Source organism: Bufo gargarizans, chromosome 11, assembly GCF_014858855.1.
Source record: "Bufo gargarizans isolate SCDJY-AF-19 chromosome 11, ASM1485885v1, whole genome shotgun sequence".
Classification (NCBI taxonomy): Eukaryota; Metazoa; Chordata; class Amphibia; order Anura; family Bufonidae; genus Bufo; species Bufo gargarizans.
In genome coordinates, this window is record NC_058090.1 from 46,290,039 (window position 1) to 46,312,796 (window position 22,758).

Sequence of the window (22,758 nt, forward strand, 5' to 3'; positions counted from 1 at the left end):
AATGGTCAGGAGAAGCCGGGGTCAAATACCAGGAGAGTAGAGAAGTACCAGAGGAGTCCACAAAGAGTAGTCAGGTGGGAGCCGAGGTCACAATACCAGGACGGATGCGCAGTACAGGAGGAGCAGGCAAAGGATCGTCAGGGAACAGGATCAGGTGAGTATTCAGTAGTCCAACAAATAGCCAGGAACCTAGAATTAACAGGCAACCTGTGGCCAGCAGGCTGCCTGTATTTATAGTGGGGAGTGAGGGTCATGTGACGTGGTCACATGACCGACAGACCGACCAGTCGAGCACCGAGTGATCAGGGAGCCTCCCAGCTAGCAAAGCCGCCCTGGGAACGAGGTCAAACACAGATCCTCGCTCCCGAAGCTAAGCAGCAGGTCTGCGGCTGATGGGAGACCGAGTGCGCCTTCGGCACCCCGTTACAATATGCTGCAGTACAGCACTGCAGCTCCACATTGCTTACTTTAAATACTTTGGTTGGATCGCTACAGGAAAATATGTCATTCATCTGGCAAGATATGCGGAAAATAACAGAAAGAGTTACAGAAATTGAGGACCGTGTGGGTCGTTTGGAGGATCAAGTTCCACCGGTAAAGCGTGACTTAGCCAAGGTCATACACAATATTACACTCCTGATAAATAAAACGGATAACCTAGAGAATTGGTCCCGCCGCAGTAATCTCCGCCTAATAGGAATCCCAGAAAGGGCTGAGGGACAGTATCCTGTTTGATTTTTTTGAAGATTGGTTTAGAAATACGGTCGCTAAGGGCTCCCTGTCTCCCTTTTTTGCTATTGAAAGAGCGCACAGGGTGCCATCTTGTCCATCGCCTCCAGGGAACCCTCCCAGGCCAGTCTTGATGAAGCTTCTGCATTTCCAGGACAGGGATATTATTCTCCGCAAGGCCCGGATCTTATCATTGATGGATACAAAGTTTCAATTTTTCCGGACTTTTCGGCATAATTGCAACGGCGTATAGCCAGCTTCTTGGATGTGAAACGCACCCTGCGGTCCCATGGAATACAATATTCTATGCTTTACCCATCTAAATTACGTGTGCAATTTCAGGGTAAAACCCATTTTTTGGATTCACCGGAGGAAGCCTCTCGTTGGACTGAACAATCGGGATGTCTTTCTGCTATGCCAAGGGATGCTTCGTCGGCGCAGACCTGAAGATGCTCTTCTTCTGCAGCTATGATGGACATTTGCCTTCACAGTCGGATGGATGAGTATTCTGCCTTCTATTTGCACTAACCTTACTTTTTCTTGTAGGATAATATCCGCAGTTAAAATGATTCTTTGCCCTTTCCTGATGTGGACTTACATACATGTTTTCTCAGGGGCGCTGCTTGCTGCTGTGGTGGTCTTTTGATACCACACAGGACTAAATAGTCGCTTGTCATAATTTCTTATTAATGGCCGGGGCTGTCGTTTTGGAGTTCTGATGTTTTTTATGTCTACTTCTCATTTGGACTTGAGTTCTTGTTTTCTATGTTGTGGGTTGCAGGAAAATTTTCTGTGCCTCACACTCTCCATTGAGATAACTGAGAGTTTTCCTTTTTGTGTATACTATTCTTATGTTTTTCTGGGGATTTATGTAGGCAGAGAGACAACGTTTCTTATCATGCTATTGTTAGGCGCTGGGCTCTGGGATAGCGGATTGCTTACTGTACTTCTTTTATACTTACCTTTGAGTGATGGTGGGTAAAACTAATATCATAGCGTGGAATATTAGAGGCTTGGGTAGTCCAATCAAGAGTCAAGCGGTCTTTACGGCTGTTCAACATTATCAGCCAGACAATTTATGTCTTACTGAGACCCATTTGTCGCGTCAGCACCATAGACTTCTTGCTAAGCCTTGGATTTCACAAGCCTTTCATCTCACCTTTTCTTCATAAGCCAGGGGGGTTAGTATCCTGGTTCAGAGCTATCCCATTTGTATGCCATTCTAGCAAATTAGACACGGAGGGACGTTATGTTTGTCTACACTGCTCTATCTTCAGGGTACAGTTCCTGTTGATAGGTGTCTATGTTCCACCTCCGTATTCCACTGTGGCATTCAAGGAGATTTTGAACTGGATTTCTCACAACCCGCAGATCCCTATTATGTTGCTAGGAGATTTCAATAATTGTCTTGATCCTCCATTGTTGAAGGGTAAGATTGAGGCGGCTCTCTATTGACAAAAGGATGGAGTAGGTGCTCTATCCAAACAAGGCGTACCCAACGCTTGTGGTGAGGAAATATAAGTGAAAGTAGAGGGATGGCACTCAACACCTGAGGTGTATGGAAAAATAGTGTTTAATAAAGAATAGCTGATGTTAAAAATATATTAAATATAATGGCTGTATATGTACATAATTAGATAAATAAGTACATGATGGTAATAGAGATTAAAAGATAAAAAACACAAATATAAAAAATACAATAAAAAATATGAGTGAAAAATATGGGGGTGATTAAATGTCAATTCAATTAGATCCTGCTGGAAAAAAAGGATGAATCCTGCTGGAAAAAGAAACAGATATCTGCTGAAAAAAAGTATTTTTCTTATATTGTAATGACCAGTGATATGGTGGCCAATATTATCCTGGTACAGTGTCAGTGATGTGGAATCCTGTTGGGAGAGAAAGATGCTCCTTCCTATTGTCACGAGGGTGTCAAGAGCCACGCCTGACTCCGTTGTACCCAGGGTCAGGAGGTCGCAGCGGTTGGCTGCACGCTCTATGTCAGATAGGGAAGTTTCCTTATTGTAGCTTTCTGGGTTTGCTTTACAAACCCTTTTGGCTCACTCAGGGATCCGTAGCTCCTTCTCTCAGCTGTTCCTTGTCCAGCACTCCCAATCCTCCTTATATTCCCCTTTCACACTTCTCTGGTTGCCAGATATAGAGCTTCCTGCCTGGACATCTATTCTGACCCACTGGAGCTGTGTTGCTGCGTTCTCTGGTAGTTGATCCAGAACGCTACCCTCCGGATCCCTGTTGGACCTTTGTGGACAGTTGTTGTCGTCCACCTGGGTGTTTGTGTTTGTCTGTGTTTGTCTGTCCTCCCCCTGGTGTTTCCCACTTAGTGCAGTGGTGCGGACTAGCGATCCCACCGGCCCGTTCCTTATCTAGGGCTCATTTCAGGGAAAGCCAGGGTTTAGGCACGTGATCGCCGCACGGGTGAGGAACCCGTCTAGGGACGACAGGGCAGGCAGGTACCAGCTGCAAGGTGAGTTAGGGGTCACCACCTTTCCCTCTCCCTTGTGCAGGGCCTTCCCTGTTTTCCTCCCTGTGTGTGTTGCCGGTCATTACATTATATCTGGCCCTTATTTTTGTGTAGGTAAAAAAAAAAAAAAAAAAAAAAAAAAATTTTTACCTACTTATAATCCAGTATGGATCCAATTGCTGCTCTGTCCGAACAATTTCATGGCCTGTCTTTGGAGGTGGCAGGATTGAAGGCGTCGGTCCTCCAGCAACAGCAGCAATTACAACAGACCGCAAGCCCAGCGGTTGCTACTGGTAACCAGGTTGTTGCGGAACCCAAGGTCCCTCTCCCTGACAGATTTTCTGGGGGAAGGGACAAGTTTTTGACGTTCCGTGAGGCCTGTAAACTATACTTTAAACTGCGTCCTTACTCCTCTGGTAATGAAGAACAGCGGGTGGGTGTTGTTATTTCCCTGCTGCAGGGGGACCCGCAGTCCTGGGCGTTCTCTTTACCTACTGATTCCCAGGCTCTTCGGTCAGTGGATGAGTTTTTCGGGGCCTTGGGTCTCATATATGATGACCCTGACCGAGTCGCACTGGCTGAATCAAAATTACGGAGACTCCTACAAGGAGAGCGGCCGGTAGAGGAGTATTGCTCTGACTTCCGTAGGTGGGCTACGGATACCCAATGGAACGACCCGGCTCTCAGGAGTCAGTTCTGCTCTGGGTTATCCGAAAGGGTTAAGGATGCGCTTACATTGTATGAGACCCCCTTTTCCCTTGATGCAGTTATGTCCCTTTCTATCCGTATAGATAGACGCCTTAGGGACAGGTTGAAAAAACCGGAGCCATTGATAACCCCTCCCAAGCAGCAGTTAGTCTGTACGGACATAGACGAGCCTATGCAGCTAGGAGGAACTACTCGTCAGGTCCGTCCTCCTGAGGTTCGCCGTAGGCGTGGGGGTTGTTTTTTTTGTGGGGAGAGGGGTCATTTCATTAACGTCTGTCCTTCTTTCCTCAGAAACAAAAAAACCGTCGGAAAACTACTAACCCCAGGCTGTGTGGAGGATGTCAGCCGGGGGGTATACGTTTCCTCCATACGTACATCGCAATTTTTGTTGCCAGCGGTTATTGTTTTTGGTGATAAGACAGAGACTGTTTCTTTCTTTCTAGACAGTGGAGCAGGGGTAAATTTGATAGATGCCCATTTTGCCCGCACTATGGGTTTGTCTCTCTGTACGTTACAGAGACCTATTCCCATATTTGCTATAGATTCTGCTCCTCTGTCTCAGAGAAACCTCACCCACATCGTTCATAATTTACACCTTCGGGTAGGGGACCACCATAACGAGATGCTTTCATGTTATGTTCTGGAGGGGCTTCCCACTCCGGTGGTGCTGGGCCTACCCTGGTTGGTAGCGCACAATCCAGTGGTGGATTGGCAGGCCAGGGAGATATTGGAGTGGAGTGAGCCGTGCAGAGAAAATTGCTTAAATAGCAATTGCTTAGTCGCCTCCATAACTACCCTACCTACATTTGTTTCGGACTTTGAGGACGTTTTTTCTGAAAAGGGTTGTCAGAAGTTACCACCTCATCGTCCTTATGATTGCCCGGTTAACCTCATTCCCGGCGCAAAATTACCCAAGACCAGGTTATATAATCTTTCAGGTCCAGAGAGACAAGCCATGAAGGATTATATCTCCGAGAGTTTGGCTAAGGGACACATCAGACCCTCTTCTTCACCCGTGGCTGCAGGGTTTTTCTTTGTTAAAAAGAAAGATGGGGGCCTGCGTCCTTGCCTAGATTTTCGTGAATTAAATCGGATAACCATCCGAGACCCATACCCTCTTCCTCTCATTCCTGACCTGTTTAACCAGATTGCGGGTGCTAGGTGGTTCTCCAAACTCGATCTTAGGGGGGCCTACAATCTGATTCGTATCAAGGAGGGGGATGAGTGGAAGACAGCTTTTAACACCCCTGAGGGGCATTATGAAAATCTAGTTATGCCTTTCGGCCTGACCAATGCTCCTGCCGTCTTTCAACATTTCGTTAATGACATTTTTAGTCATCTAATCGGCAGGTTTGTGGTAATATACCTAGATGATATCTTAATTTATTCGTCTGATCTGAAAACACATGAGGAGCATGTCAGACAAGTACTACAGGTCCTACGGACGAATGAATTATATGCTAAAATTGAAAAATGTGTTTTTGCCGTTCAGGAGATACAATTCCTAGGTTATTATTTATCTGCGTCAGGTTTCCGTATGGATCCTAGGAAGGTCCAGGCAATTTTGGATTGGGATCTTCCTGAGAACCTCAAAGCACTACAACGGTTCTTGGGCTTTGCGAATTTCTATAGGAAATTCATTAAAAATTATTCGGTGATCGTAAAACCCCTTACTGACATGACTAGGAAGGGGACTGATTTTTCTAAATGGTCTGACGCCGCTAAAGTTGCTTTTTCCTCTCTAAAAGAGAGGTTTACCTCAGCACCTGTACTAGTCCAACCTGATGTCTCTCAGCCTTTTATTGTTGAAGTCGATGCATCAGAGGTGGGAGTGGGGGCTGTGCTGTCTCAGGGTCCGTCTCCTGGCAAATGGCGTCCTTGTGCTTTCTTTTCTAAAAAACTATCTGCAGCGGAACAGAACTACGATATTGGCAATAGGGAACTGTTAGCTATTAAACTTGCGTTTGAGGAGTGGCGTCACTTTTTAGAGGGGGCAGTCCACCCCGTCACTGTGTTTACGGACCACAAAAATCTGCTGTACCTCGAATCAGCTAAGCGTCTCACCCCTAGACAGGCTAGGTGGTCGCTATTTTTTACCAGGTTTAACTTTGTGATTACCTATCGTCCTGGGGTAAAGAATACCAAGGCTGATGCACTATCTCGTTGTTTCCCTGGAGGGGGTAATGTGAGTGATCCGGTACCCATTCTACAAAGAGGAGTAGTTGTCTCTGCGGTACACTCTGCCTTGGAGGGGAAGGTGTTAGAGGCCCAGGGGGACGCCCCGGTCTCTTGCCCTTCAGAGAAGTTGTTTGTACCGTTGAACCTACGTCTCGAATTATTAAAGGAACATCATAATTCGGCACTTGCTGGGCACCCGGGTAGTAAAGCAACCTTAGAGCTATTGTCTCGTCGTTTTTGGTGGCCAAGGTTGCGTCAGGATGTATTGGATTTTGTGTCTTCTTGTTCTACCTGTGCGCGCGCAAAAGTTTCACATACACGTCCTGCAGGGTCTCTATTACCACTCGTCATTCCCAATAGACCATGGACACATCTGTCTATGGATTTTATCACTGACTTACCTTTGTCTGCGGGTAAAACAGTGATTTTGGTAGTAGTGGACAGGTTTAGCAAAATGGCACACTTTATTGCGTTACCCGCACTACCTAATGCTAAAACTCTTGCTCAGGTATTCGTCAGTGAGATCGTGAAGCTTCACGGGGTCCCCTCCGATGTTGTTTCGGACCGGGGAACCCAGTTTATTTCTAAATTTTGGAAAGCTTTTTGTTCCCGTTTAGGGGTTCACTTGTCCTTTTCCTCAGCTTTCCATCCTCAGTCGAATGGACAGACTGAGCGCACCAACCAAAACCTGGAGACATATCTAAGATGTTTTGTGTCTGAAAACCAAGAGTTGTGGTCGTCATATTTACCGTTAGCTGAGTTTGCCATAAATAATCGCCGTCAGGAATCCACTGGCAAGTCACCTTTTCTTGGTGCATATGGTTTTCATCCCCAATTCTGTACTTTCAAAGAGGGGGGGTCTTCTGGGGTTCCCGAAGAGGAACGGTTTTCGTCATCTCTTTCTTCAGTATGGCAGAAGGTGCAAGCTAACTTGAAAAATATGGGAGGTAAATACAAATGCATGGCTGATAAGAGACGGTCGCCAGGTCCGGACCTAGGAGTGAATGACTATGTGTGGCTGTCTACAAGGAATATCAAGTTGAAGGTTCCCTCTTGGAAACTGGGTCCTAGGTTTATTGGTCCTTACAAGATTGTAGCCATCATCAACCCCGTGGCTTTTCGCCTGGAGTTACCTCAGACTTTTAAAATCCATAATGTCTTTCATAAGTCGTTACTCAAAAAATATGTTCCACCTCTAGAACCGTCACCGCTGCCACCCCCTCCTGTTGTCGTGGATGGTAGTTTGGAATTTCAGATATCCAAAATTGTTAATTCTCGTCGGGTCCGCCGCTCTCTCCAATATCTGGTGCACTGGAGAGGTTACGGTCCCGAGGAAAGAATGTGGGTTCCTGCGTCTGAGGTAAACGCCGACAGGCTAGTCCGGATTTTTCATGCCTCTCATCCTGAGAGACCTGGTCCTGAGTGTCCGGAGGCCCCTCGTAGAGAGGGGGGTACTGTCACGAGGGTGTCAAGAGCCACGCCTGACTCCGTTGTACCCAGGGTCAGGAGGTCGCAGCGGTTGGCTGCACGCTCTATGTCAGATAGGGAAGTTTCCTTATTGTAGCTTTCTGGGTTTGCTTTACAAACCCTTTTGGCTCACTCAGGGATCCGTAGCTCCTTCTCTCAGCTGTTCCTTGTCCAGCACTCCCAATCCTCCTTATATTCCCCTTTCACACTTCTCTGGTTGCCAGATATAGAGCTTCCTGCCTGGACATCTATTCTGACCCACTGGAGCTGTGTTGCTGCGTTCTCTGGTAGTTGATCCAGAACGCTACCCTCCGGATCCCTGTTGGACCTTTGTGGACAGTTGTTGTCGTCCACCTGGGTGTTTGTGTTTGTCTGTGTTTGTCTGTCCTCCCCCTGGTGTTTCCCACTTAGTGCAGTGGTGCGGACTAGCGATCCCACCGGCCCGTTCCTTATCTAGGGCTCATTTCAGGGAAAGCCAGGGTTTAGGCACGTGATCGCCGCACGGGTGAGGAACCCGTCTAGGGACGACAGGGCAGGCAGGTACCAGCTGCAAGGTGAGTTAGGGGTCACCACCTTTCCCTCTCCCTTGTGCAGGGCCTTCCCTGTTTTCCTCCCTGTGTGTGTTGCCGGTCATTACACCTATAAAAGGTCTAATTCATATATCCCAAGATTTTGGGTTTAAAATTCAATCCAATTCTGGTATTGATTATTTATTCACAGATCCAGTGTTGGTGGGCTGTGGAATAGAGACTGCTTAGTAAGCAGGTACGTTACCCTCCTTGCGGCTGTTGATGCGCTGTTCAGCGGCTCCTGTCCGGGCGGCGATGTCCACGTGTGCCGTTCCCGCTCGCTGGTATCTCCGGCCGTTGGTTGCTATTAGGTGTCGTCACTTCCGGTGACGTCACCTGCGTTCCTCGGATCTCCCGCTCAGTGCTGATGGAGCTTGCCACGTGGAGGCTAATGGCGGGAAGTGGAGACGCTGTAGCTTTTTAGGAGGGAAGTGGATAGATAGCTCCGGAGCTCATCTGTAGTTGTGGGATCCTTCTTATTCGTTGCTAGCTAGATGTCATAGGCTTACTCAATGCATTGAGGCATTGAGTAAGCCTATGACATCTAGCTAGCAACGAATAAGAAGGATCCCACAACTACAGATGAGCTCCGGAGCTATCTATCCACTTCCCTCCTAAAAAGCTACAGCGTCTCCACTTCCCGCCATTAGCCTCCACGTGGCAAGCTCCATCAGCACTGAGCGGGAGATCCGAGGAACGCAGGTGACGTCACCGGAAGTGACGACACCTAATAGCAACCAACGGCCGGAGATACCAGCGAGCGGGAACGGCACACGTGGACATCGCCGCCCGGACAGGAGCCGCTGAACAGCGCATCAACAGCCGCAAGGAGGGTAACGTACCTGCTTACTAAGCAGTCTCTATTCCACAGCCCACCAACACTGGATCTGTGAATAAATAATCAATACCAGAATTGGATTGAATTTTAAACCCAAAATCTTGGGATATATGAATTAGACCTTTTATAGGAAGGAGCATCTTTCTCTCCCAACAGGATTCCACATCACTGACACTGTACCAGGATAATATTGGCCACCATATCACTGGTCATTACAATATAAGAAAAAGACTTTTTTTCAGCAGATATCTGTTTCTTTTTCCAGCAGGATTCATCCTTTTTTTCCAGCAGGATCTAATTGAATTGACATTTAATCACCCCCATATTTTTCACTCATATTTTTTATTGTATTTTTTATATTTGTGTTTTTTATCTTTTAATCTCTATTACCATCATGTACTTATTTATCTAATTATGTACATATACAGCCATTATATTTAATATATTTTTAACATCAGCTATTCTTTATTAAACACTATTTTTCCATACACCTCAGGTGTTGAGTGCCATCCCTCTACTTTCACTTGATCCTCCATTGGACAGATTTCCGTCGCCTCAGGCCTCGGTGCCTACCAGAGAGACCTCATTGGAGTCATTGGCAAGACTATTGAGGGAGGTGGATTTATATGATCTTTGGAGGATTAGATTTCCTGTGGAGAGACAATTTTCATGTTTTTCAGCCTCCCACTCCTCCCTGTCCAGGATAGATTTGCCTATTGGGTCTCTGGATGCTTCCTCTTATGTGTCGGTAGTGGAGTACTTACCTCGTAGCCTCTCTGACCACTCCCCCATTCATCTCAAACTGAAGCTTTAAGAATCTGGGAGTCGCCGAGGCATGACACTCTGGAAGATTAATCCATTCTGGATCCAATTATTGGACGAGGAGGAACCGCTGACCAGACTTATTGTGGAATTTTTTGATAATAATGTAGGGTCTGAATCCTTGAGTTCGGTTTGGGATGCCATGAAGTGGTATGCCCGGGGCCTCTTTATTCAGAGGATCCAGAGGCGCAAAAAAAAAATCTAGAGCACTGACTGAGGCCATGCACCTGGAGGTACGGACGTGGGAACACAGGTTCATTAGTGCCCCATCCCCACATGTGGAGGCCAAATAGAGAGAGGCGCAAGCTAGGCTTAATGAGCATTTACTACATATAGCTAACAATAAGCAGTATTTTCTTTAACAAAAATATTTTGAGGCGGGTGAGAGCACGGGTAGATTACTAGCAAGGGTGATTCGTTCTCAAGAAGGCCCTAGAATTGCGACAATACGGACTCCTGGCGGAGATCTTTCCGCTGAGGATGCCGTTATACTAAATGTATTTCACGGCTATTATAGGGAGTTGTACTCCTCTAGAATAGCAGTGAATAAGGAGTAATAATATCGCTTACTAGGCTATCCCCGGAATCCGCTGATCTCTTGGATGAACCACTTACACTAGAAGAATTAGAGGTGGCCTTGAGCTCCTCTCCTAATGAGAAGTCCCCAGGCTCAGACGGACTTCCGGCGGAATTCTTTAAGCAATATAAGGAGTGTCTTCTCCCTCACTTACTAAATACATTTAATGAGGCCCTACAGGTTGGTATCTTGCCTGCATCTATGCGCGAAGCTGTAGTGGTAGTGATACCAAAGCCAAATAAGTATCTAACTCAACCCGAATCTTACTGGCCCATTTCTCTTTTACCAAACGATGTCAAACTACTAGCTAAAGTGCTAGCCAACAGGCTCAATAAGGTCATCTCTCTGCTAATACATAAAGACCAATCTGGGTTTATGCCAGATAGAAGTATAGCCGTTAATCTTAGGCGGTTGTTTCCTAATATACAAAGACCGATACACACAGGGGGCTGTCGGGCCGTGGTGTCCTTGGACGCTGCCAAGGCCTTCGACAGTATAGAATGGTGTTACTTATGGGAAGTCCTGGCAGCTATGGGCTTTGGTAACGGTTTTATCTCCTGGGTACGGTTGTTGTATCACTCCCCAGTTGCGAGAATTAGGGCGAACGGGATGCTCTCTGAATATTTCCCTTTACACAGGGGTACTCCGCAGGGTTGTCCCTTGTCACCCTTGCTGTTCACAATAGCCATTGAGCCTCTTGCCTGTTTGTTGCGTACATCGTCGCGCTGGCAGGGTTTCCAGGTGGGCCACCGGGAGGAGAGGGTCTCGCTATATGCGGATGACCTGTTACTATATGTGGGGGCTTCAAACTGGTGAGTTGGATTCCTCGGCTGCCATTGTTTCATTTGTCACGAAACAGAAGGCTCCTATTGCCACAGTGGAATTAGGTTACTCCCGGTCGGTTCATGGAACACTTCCGACACTGTCTCCTGTGACCAAAGTATGGTCTAAATTTAAAAATCTGATATGTATTACTGGTTTCTGTGATGTTAGCCCTCTATTGCGTAATCCTCAATTACTGGAGATATTTCGTTTAGAAGGTTTTTCTCCATGGGAGAAGAGGGGTCTATTGTTCTTGGGACAACTTCAATCGGTGGAGTTTTTAAATCCTTTTATCCAGTTGCAGGAAGAGTTCAACTTGCCCAATACAGCATTTTTTAAATTTTTACAATTGAGGCATGCGTTTCAGGCACAATTTCCCAGGGGAGTGCAGATAGCTGACTCTCCCTCCGTGATTAAGCACTTATTAAATGGTTCCTCCACTAAAGGCCTCATATCTTTGCTTTATAGATATATTTCTGATTCTACCTCCTCTTTTACTACCATTAGGGCAAAGGCCCAGTGGGAGAAGGATCTTAGAGCGTTGTCCCAGGAACAATGGACAGATATTTTGGCCCTTACTCCCTCTTTGACTATTAGTGAATCCCAGCAATTGTCACAATTGTTCCTTATACACCGAGTATATAGGACCAGTGGTGTATCTTGGTTTTGTGCTGCCCTAGGCGAGACTAAACTCAGGCACCCCCCCATATATAAATTTGACCCACCCCTTCTCCCCCCTCTAACCACTCAACGGGTCCCAACCCCCTTACCCCATAAAACAACTAAGTAATTGATTTTTTGTGAATTACTGTAATTTAAGTACTTACAGTTTTTGAAGACAGCAGGCTCAGGGATCAGTGCATTGGTGGCCGGGGCCTGGCCTCAGTGTTCACGGTGACCGTGTGCAGGATCCGTTCTGCACTTGGAGGAGATAAGGCTCACCCTAGCGTTGCCAGCCCGTGACTCCACCTCCGTGTGATGTCACGACGGCAACGCGCGGACGCAAAAGGCAGGGGAGGTCGGGAGGAAGTCAGGAGGAGGAGGAAGTATTTCAACTCCTTCACTATGTGGCGCCGGCGATGCCGCTCGCATAGTGAAGGATCGGACAAGGGGCAAAAAAAATATTTAGCATATTGTGTAACCATCACTAAGCAAACAAGGCATTTTGCCGCCCCATTGGCAAGTGCTGCCCTAGGCAAATGCCTTGTTTGCCTTGTGATAGATACACCCCTGTATAGGACCCCCCAATTTCTTTTCAGGATTGGTGTCCGCCCGAATTCAATGTGCCCTAGATGTGGGGAAGCTGAAGTGGCATTACTTCATATGATCTGGAGTTGCCCGCGGATGCGGCCCTATTGGGAGGAAATTAGAAGTATTATAGCGACTGCAACTCAGATACATTTACCTGATGACCCTAGGATCTGTGTGCTGTGGCTACTAGATTTCCCGGGACAGGGGGATAGGAACTCCTTATGTATTCACAGACTACTGTTTCAGGCTAGGGTACTGATCGCTAAACATTGGATACGGGAAGTTCCGCCTACAAGGCAAGAGTTTATTAATAGGATGAATGTAACCCTGAGACTTGAAAGATGGGTATATGTTAAGCGAAATTGTCCAAATAAGTTTTTATCTCTTTGGCAAGGATGGGTTGAGTCTGCACAACTAGCTTCACAAGCGTTAGTTTAGGATTGCGTACGGGGACAACTGACCTTGCTACACTCCCTCCCCGGGCGTTCTACATAATTGCCATGTAGTGAATGATCGTCTGAGCCACTATACTCAGATAGCGCTGTCTTGTTTCCCAGATGTAAGATTGTCCTTAATGTGCCCACATTGTTGTCTCTCTGCTCAAGTTGGGAAGGGGTGGGTGGGAGGGTGTTATTGAGTAAAATGTTACAGCGTTTTAATCATTCTAAGGGTCCATTCACACGTCAGCAATTTCGCTCCGCACTTTGCGGCACGGAATTGCGGACCCATTCATTTCTATGGGGCAGCACGATGTGCTGCCCGGATTCGGAATTGCGGCTCCGCACTTCCGGGTCCGCAATTTCGATCCCGAAAAATATTGAACATGTCCTATTCTTGTCCGCAATTGCGGACAAGATTAGGCATTTTCTATAAGGTGCCGGCGATGTGCGGTCCACAAAATGCGGAACGCACATCGCCGATATCCGTGTTTTGCAGATCCGTGGATCCGCAAAACACACGGACGTGTGAATGGACCCTAATGCTGTATTGCTCATACAATTCTTGATTTCCCATATTTGTCTATGGTGTCTGCGTACACCACCATCTTTGCATCCTTTTGTACTTGTTTTCAACTGTACAAAAACTAAGAACTCCTTTTTGGTGTTCATGTGATAATCTTTATTTCAATAAAAAGTAAACTGATAAAAAATAAAAATAAATTGCACATCCTGTAATACCCATACAAGCAGTTGCACTGTAGTCTTGTATTGCTTACTTTGATTATTGCCAAATAATGCTTAGACCATGTAAGGTTCTTGAATACTTTCCTAAATTTCTGTTAATAGGTGGACAAAGAATTGTAACTCAACAGTTTCATCATTTTTATTTATTTATTCATTTATAGATTTTTATTTTTATTTTCAGGAGTCGATTTTAAAATGAAGACCATAGATGTTGATGGCATCAAAGTACGGATACAGATCTGGTAAGTTAGAATTGTGGAGAATGTATTAATCTAGAGTTGTAGGGTAGAGCAGGGGTAACATTAAAGTGAACATCCAAATACAGTACATACATTGATCCTGAGTTACAGTTTGTATTATATTTCAAAACTGCATCTACAAACGTCAGAGCTCAAGTCTCACAGCATCCCTTGTTGACTCAGTGTCTTCACACAGCCTGCTCTGGCTTACTGTACATTCTGGGAATTACAGTGTTTAACCAGCGTATTGTAATCTGATGAAGGAAATGCAAACTTTCTCACTGCATTAAATGAGTTCCGATAAGGACTTTCAGCTGACTGCAAGCTTGTTAACGTTTTCCACTGAAGGTAAGCAGCATTGTGAATGCAGGTTTGGACTATAAAATACATTCTGTATGTAGTTATCTACTTAAAAGGAATCTGTCAGCTCCGAAACCCCCCAAACTAGAGTAAGCGGTGAATTGTTTAAGTGATGTCGAGTTCGGTTATGTAATTTTTATCTTCATACTCACTTGCATTCTAACACTGTGCTCCGAGAAACCAGCAGGGACGGACTGGCCGTAGACCTTACATGGAATATTCCTTGTGGGCCAATGCCCAATATGGCCACCAAAGGCCTCCTCACTGCCACTGGCCGGGTACATACTGTTGGGGCAACATAGGGGTCATTATCAGAGAAAGTCAAGGAGCCCGCTAAAGGTAAGGCTGGTTTGCCGTGGCTGTATTTCACCTCCAGCTCGATATTTTAATTTAAAACAATTAGGGGAGCAGGACAGAACATGGCAGCTATTGATGGCCATCACAAAGGGACAGCTTTTGGGGAGGTATTTTGTGTGGTTCTGTGGAATGGTATTCTGTGTGGCACTATGGTATTGTTGACCTTGCAAACTTCTATTGGCCCCATCTACTTGTCTTTCCCCACCTTCTGTCAATTAGGACCCATCTACAACATCGAGGCCAAGTTCCCAGTCCGCCCCTGCCCGCAGGAAAATGCATTGAGAGGACTCCTGGGCTCATACACATCAAGGAGGAGTCCTCTCAGTGTATTTTACTTCTGCATTGTCTGAGCACAGCCTCAGAATGCAAGTGAGAATGAAGATAAAAATTACATAATTGGACTCTGCATCACTTATATTTTTTACCGCTTTCTCTAATTTGGGGAGTGTTTTGAAGCTGACAGATTTCATTTTTAGGTAGATCAATTCTAAACATATTTAAAAATATAAAATGCGTTCTAAGGAAAGATATATTCTTAAGTGTAGGCCACAAGGGGCATATTTCCATGCAGTAAAAATTAGTTACATGCAGATTTTTAAGTGGATTGGGAAATCTGCAAAATAAATTGATATGCTCCAGATTTAAAATCTGCAGTTCCTGTCACGTTTTGTGTGGATTCCTCTGTGTGGGCAGGTAGTATTTGCATGTAGCTGTATAGTGGGCCTCCAGTATGAATTTTACTGGTGGGCCCTAGGCACCCCAGTCCAACACTGGGACAAAATATCTTATAAAAGAACAAAATATCTCTAGCAGGCTTGACCAGTTCTCCCCTACATCAGATTACTGGATAGTCCCATGTGTAAAGATTACATTGTCCAGAATGCAAATGACCACAGCAAACTTTGTGGCGGTGTTAAGCCTGCAAGGAATTCTTGGAGGTTTCTGCTCTATAGCTTGCAGAACTGAATGCAGCTCAGAGCTATAATACAGGCTGCAACTTAGGATCGGTATGAGATATGAACACAATGTAATTATTAAGTCACTATTTATTATGGAGATGAATTATTTATGTAATCTTTGAAAGGCTGTTCCAAAGTGGAGACTTTAATCTTGACTTGAAGTGTTGACAGGTTCCTTGGGCCTACCGGAAGAGATTATTGTTCAGGCCATAGTGGCAATTTATTGTCTCCAAAAGCAGCTCCAAATGTGTTTTTTTTTCTGTTTAATTTTTGGGGCCACTATGGCATCAGAGCCCGGGCCCACCTGAGGATTGTCTGGTGGGCCAGTCTGACGCCAACACTGAATATTGGTTTTCTAAGCTCAAAGGTAACTTTTATTTGGATGCCTGTTAACCAGCAGCTTGATCAGCTGTATTTTCACTGGGGCCACTATGGTACCAGAGCCTGGGCCCACCGGAGGATCCTCTGGTGGGCCAGTCTGACACGACACTGGATATTGTTTTTCTAAGCTCAGAGGTAACTTTTATTTGGACGGCTGTTAACCAGCAGCTGTATTTTCACCGGACATTGCCGTCCTGATTATAAATGAGTCTGCTGAATGAACAAAAGACCGTTTCTATGCAGCCTGGTGGGTACGCGCTGTGTGGTAAATAATAATAGAGGAAAGCAATTCTTATTTGTGCTGAAGTACTTGTCTAGACAAAGAATTGGGCTGGAAAAAAAATGAATCAATCTTCATGTTTATCCATAGAATGAGTGAAGACATCCCGCACATAAAGCCCCAAGGCTTAGTGTCAATTTGTCTGAATCATCACAATGTGATCAAGCATCTTAGCAGGACATAGCAGAACTGACATAATTATGACCATGTCACACGCTTTGGTAGAAATGATTTGATACCTATAATATTTGAGCTATTAACCACGGAACATTTTGTTTTCATAGGGACACGGCTGGTCAAGAGAGATACCAGACAATAACGAAACAGTACTATAGAAGAGCACAGGTAATGGCTGTCTGACATCTCAGACTTTCTTTTAAAGGTATTTGTGATGATATATGGCTACCTTTGTGCCCTGTATATGTATATTCTGGTCCAACTAGTACTAACATGAACATGGTTTAAACATGGCTGCCAGGTCCATTCTTTATTATCTTTATGCACAAACCTAACTAGAAATGACCTCATAGCTAAAATCTAAAGATAACCATGCACAGCAGATGAAGGCTGGGTCCCTCATATAGTCATGTTTATGCCCAGTTGTTGGCTAGTGCAAATTTATCCAGACATAACTTGGCAACTTGGACATTTTTGGTCCAAGACCATTCATCTAGGAGTATCTGATGCTTGATCTTGATCTGTGTAAAGTAGATGGTCATCATCTAATATGCAACAGCACCTTAAAGGGGTATTCCCATCACAGACAATGGGGGCATATAGCTAGGATATGCTCCCATTGTCTGATAGGTGCGGGTCCCACCTCTGGGACCTGCTCCTACCTCGAGAACAGAGCAGGGAGTGTGGTGGCCAGAGGACCCTGGGTTCCCCGGGGTATGGCCACCGCCAAACGCTCTCCCCATACAAGTGAATAGGAGCGCACCCTCCTTTTGCACAATACAAATTTTTAAAAAACAGAAGAAAATGCTTTTCCATCGCCTCATTCCAAGACCCATAACTTTTTTTTATTTTTCTTTCTACTGAGCTGTGTGAGGGCTTGATTTTTGCAGGACGATGCCTGAGAGAGGAAGCCCCTTCCCTCTAAACCACTTAGATGCCGCGGTCACTTAAACGGCCCAGATCGGCGCTTCTGCTGATCCAGGCCTTTAGAGCAGGAGCTAGGTTGTCATGAGACAGCTGGGCTCCTGCTCTCCGCTAAATGAGAAATCTGTGCAGCTCTTCTGGCGGCCTATCCTAAGGCCCATTAGTGACTGCTGTAAAAAGGTGTATTCCCAGTCACTAACGATTTAAAACAACAAATCCTGTTGGTTTGAAAAAAAATGCATGTATGTATCTTTTAGTGAATGAGGAAAATAAACAAAGCTAAAAGGTACAATATACCTTTATTTATCACCAGTTTCCTTCTATGAAGGCTCCATTGCTAAATTGACTCCAGGCTAGGTAGAGGTTAGTTTCTATAATGGGGGTCCTGGGTCCCTGCTTCTCCTCAGACTAAAGTAAGGAGTAATTTTACATGACATGGTAGTTGAATATGCGAGATAACTAAATTACATAAATATCCAAACACTACAGTCATTACCTATTATGTGAATAAAGATCTAGATGCACGTAAGGGTACTTTCACACTTGCGTTTTTCTTTTCCGGCATAGAGTTCCGTCACAGGGGCTCTATACTGGAAAAGAACTGATCAGGCATATCCCCATGCATTCTGAATGGAGAGTAATCCGTTCAGTTTGCATCAGGATGTCTTCAGTTCAGTCGTTTTGACTGATCAGGCAAAAGAGAAAACCGTAGCATGCTACGGTTTTCTCTCCGGCGAAAAAAACTGAAGACTTGCCAGAACGCCGGATCCGTCATTTTTTCCCATAGGAATGTATTAGCGCCGGATCCGGCATTCAGAATACCGGAATGCCGGATCCGTCGTTCCGGCATGCGCATGCGCAGATCGGTAAAAATGAGAAAAATGTACAAGACGGATCCGTCGGTCCGCATGACAAGCGGAGAGACGGATCCATCCTTGCAATGCATTTGTGAGACGGATCCGCATCCGGATCCGTCTCACAAATGCTTTCAGTCAGCGGCAGATCGGCGGATCCGGCGGCCAGTTCCGACGACGGAACTGGCCGCCGGATCACACTGCCGCAAGTGTGAAAGTAGCCTAAGAAGCAGAATAATAAATCTACATACAGTATATAAATATAATTGTCTTTTATGCCACTTTTTGTGTGATATTGCCATAATGAAAAAAATTTGTTTGAAAGAGCTGATTATATCACAAAAACAAACTAAACAACTAAATTTGGATGATGGCTGTTGGCAATAGGTATCTGACTAAATTACAAGACTGTAAATTGTGTAAATGTAAAGTTAAAGTATAGTAACAAGAAAAGTACATATTTATTTTCATTAAAGTGGTGATCTGGGAGAATTTTATAAAAATGGGTGTCAGAAACCCCCCCAGAAAAGAAGCATTACTTACCTCCACAACTTCCCGGGTGCAGCTGTTCCAATTCTGCTCCAGTCCCTGCTGCTCTGCACTTCCTGTCCTGGCTTGTCATGCCGTAAATGCTAGGAAAGACCTGATCAACTACTTGCTGGCTGAGGCAGGTCAAAACAAAAAGACTAACAATTGGCTGAATGGGCCTTTCAAGGTGTTTCCAGTTTACCAAGCAAGAATATGAACTACAAAGCAGCAGGGACGTGAGCAGTGTCAGAACAGCAGCAGTGGGGGATTAGTGGAGGTGAGTAAAGCTTCTTTGTTTTTAAATTCTTTAGCCCCCTTGTTTTTAAATTCTCTCCAAAAAAAAGCTTTGAAGTGAGAAGAAAACTGAAAGTATTTACATGATTCAGAACTCAAGCGATGCTGCAATAATGGAATGAGACAAACAGAGGTGAAAAAAACTGCTGCGCATACCTATGCATTATGAAAAGGAGACACTTGAGTTATCAGGGAGGAGATTGGGAAACAATAAAACAAAGGAACAGGACCACTAGTTTTCATGCACCATTTGCAGCTGTACAAATTTATCATGAATGTTATTATTTCACACGGATAGCCAAGCATCATCTGGATTAGAATTGTCTGAATCCTGTAAGCTCAGAACATAGACTTTAAGCCCCGTCCCATCTATTAACCATACTATTAAGCTACAACTTTGTACTATTCACACTAATTGTGACAATAGTCAAATCACAAATATACAGTATTTGACTGGGCTCAAAATTGCACTTTATTTATCGCATAAATACAACATAAGAAAGCACAGAAGGAATTCAAGAGAAAATGATCCATCATTACTAATGTCAAAAATTGCCCATTAAAACTAAGCAATTTTTGTAAAATGCACATGGTGGGTCTCCTGGTTCTCACATTGATCTTTTTTTTTTTGTCATTTTGATCTCTTTATTCTTTGTTATTGCTATATCTGTTACAAGTAAGGCTGGGTTCACATCACTGTTCCATTTTCTGTTCTTCTGATCCGTCAGAACAGAACAAAAAAAAACAGGGTCCTGTAAAAAATGGATCCTGTTCATATGTTATGCATATTTTGCATCCGTTTTAGCCATTTCCACGTGAGATCAGTTTTTTTGTAGATGATAAAAGAAAGTGCTGCATTCAGGATTTTTTTTCCATTTAAAAAAACGGATCTCAGACAGAAATGGCTAAAACAGTTGCAAAATATGCATAACGTATGCACAGGATCCATTTTTTACAGGATCCTGCTTTTTTTCTGTTCTTCTGACGGATCAGAAGAACGGAAAATGAAACAGTCATGTGAACACAGCCTAAACCTTAGGTGCGACGCTATATGCTGTAAAATGAGAGAAAGTGAATGACACATACGAGACAGACAACCCCTCTCTAGAACAGTGCCCCTCTTCCCTTCTCGCCTGAATACTATGGGCAGAGGTGGTGGGAAGTACGGAAACAGTTGAGAGAACCGTGTTCTGCTATTTCCATACAAGTGAATTGGAGATATGGGAACAATAAAACACAGTAAGGCCTCATGCACACGACCGTTTTTTTTTTAAGGTCCGCAAAAACGGGGTCCGTAGGTCCGTGATCCGTGACCGTTTTTTCGTCCGTGGGTCTTCCTTGATTTTTGGAGGATCCACGGACATGAAAAATGAAAAAAAAATCGAAGTCAAGTTTGCCATTGAAATGATAGGAAAAAACGGACACGGATCACGGACACGGATCACGGACACGGATGACAATCTTGTGTGCATCCGTGTTTTTCACGGACCCATTGACTTGAATGGGTCCGTGAACCGTTGGCCGTGAAAAAAATAGGACAGGTCCTATTTTTTTCACGGCCAGGAAACACGGATCACGGATGCGGCTGCCAAACGGTGCATTTTCCGATTTTTCCACGGACCCATTGAAAGTCAATGGGTCCGCGAAAAAAAACGGAAAACTGCACAACGGCCACGGATGCACACAACGGTCGTGTGCATGAGGCCTAAGTTGCAGAAACTGAGTAGCTCTCTGTGCTGGGAAGAAGGGGCTGGCATTCTGAGACAGAAATACCCCTTTAAAAGAGTTCTCTAGGATTTTGATCCTGATGGCCTTTCTTCAGGATAAGCATTCAATATCCGACCCTGCACATTTTTTAAATCAGCTATTTCAGGGTAACTTTGGTGCTGGAACTACCCAGCTTCATCCGTTGTGTAGTGGATGGAGCTGGTTCCTGCAGCATTCACTTCTATGAGAGCAGTGCTTCAGTAACTGCCTCCATACAATACACAACAGACGGAGCTGTGTAGTTCCGGTGCCAAACATGTGATTGGCAGGGGGCGCCAGGTGTTGGACCCCTGCTGATATGATATTGATGGCCTATCCTGAGGATAGGCTATCAATAGTAAAATCCTGCACAATCCCTTTTAGGCTGGGTTCAGACCTGAGCGTTTTACAGCGCGTTCCTACGCTCTGTAAAACGCTCAACAGGCAAGAACCAATGATTCCCTATGGGAATGGTTCTCACCTGAGCGTTTTACAGCGCGTACGATCGCACTGTAAAACGCCTGACGCCCCAAGAAGTACATGAGCTTCTTTGGGGCGTCTTGTCGCGCGTTCCCATACATAGACTTTAGCGGGAACGCGCGACAATTGGCGTTCGCTTGTCTCTGTATGCGCGATTGCAAACGCCCGTACAATTGCGCATACAGAGCGCTCCATCGCGAACGTTCAGGTCTGAACCCAGCGTTAGGGAACAGAAGACAGGCAGGCCTGCTCAAGTCTCTTGAAACCTCACCATGCATGGTCTTTCTGTATGAACAGTTTCAGGAATATTTCCTACATTTTTTAATGCACATTTAGCCATTTATCTGTATAGAGCACAAAGTTACAAAAAAAGAGGTTAAAACGATGAGCTAAAAATGAGCACTATAATTATTGTTGATTTGGTTACTGGTGCATATGCTGCACATACCAGTGTAAATCTCATTTTATCCACTTGCTGGATATCCTGAAATTGCTTGTTCATGAGTCCTGTCTTCACAATTACAAATGCTATCATTTGCAATGACTAGTTTGATCATGGCCGTCCCTTTGCTTCATTTATCGTCAGTAATGGAATAGGACATGGCATGAATAAACGCTGGCATGAAATACAATGAGGGAGATTTACTAATCCTGCTTAAAATATATACAGATATGCACTTTTATCACAATGGCTTAGGATGGATGATAAATTTGGTTATTGACTAGACACTTTTGGTTTGCTTAATTTGCAAAAGAATTTTGCTGCAAAATTCTGGCAAAAAATGTTGCATCTTAGGCCACCACTTTCTAGTCGCACACCTTGACGAGCTAGGTGCAGTGGGTTTTTCTAAAACTAAATGTGCCTGATGTTAACACGTTTTACACAGTGAATCTAGGCCGATGAGTTTCTCAGTCCCCTCTGGTTTAAGCTCTAATGCCCAATGTCGCTGAATTATTAGTAATATGATCTAGGCCACTGTGGTAATGCTGGAATCAGAGGCATCGACGCATCAGGATTATTAATAAATATTTCCTGGCTGAACAGGTACATACACAAGCTGTATTTAGTTAGGGAGAAGCCTTGTTTATTTTTATGTATGATCTGCACCGTTGTACAATGAATGCATTTAATATGGATTACGGTGACATAGTACATCACTGGTCAAATAGGATAACTGGTCAATATTCCCAGTGCTTTGACATCATTGAACTTGTCCTAATAATACGCATGTGTCCTGCCTTAAAGGGAACCTGTCACCAGGATAATCGCTATTGAAGCAAAGCAAATGCCTAATAGCACTTAGCACCTTATTTCCAGATGTGCCTTTGTTTCAGCAATACGTTTTTTCTTCCTTCTGAAAATCCAGTTTATTTGGTATGCAAATGAGCCACGTAAGGTGCCCAGAGCGGCGTTATTCTTGCAGGAAGGAGCCCAGGCACGCTTCCTGCTAGTGCCCAAGCCCGCCTCCTCTCCACTCTCACATGACGCCCCCGCCACAATGTGTCTATCCACCCCCCTACATCACATTGAAGCAATAAGTTTCCCCCTTTT

At 44.8% G+C, this 22,758-nt stretch overlaps 1 protein-coding gene across 1 annotated transcript in view; it reads left to right on the forward strand.

Annotated features, from left to right (window-relative positions):
• RAB15 (RAB15, member RAS oncogene family) overlaps positions 1 to 22,758 on the forward strand; it is a 67,470-nt gene that overhangs the window by 18,444 nt on the left and 26,268 nt on the right. The window contains exons 2-3 of the mRNA XM_044272552.1: positions 13,809 to 13,869; positions 16,488 to 16,548. Of these exons, the coding sequence (XP_044128487.1) occupies positions 13,809 to 13,869; positions 16,488 to 16,548 (122 nt within the window). The remainder of the gene's footprint in view (positions 1 to 13,808; positions 13,870 to 16,487; positions 16,549 to 22,758) is intronic.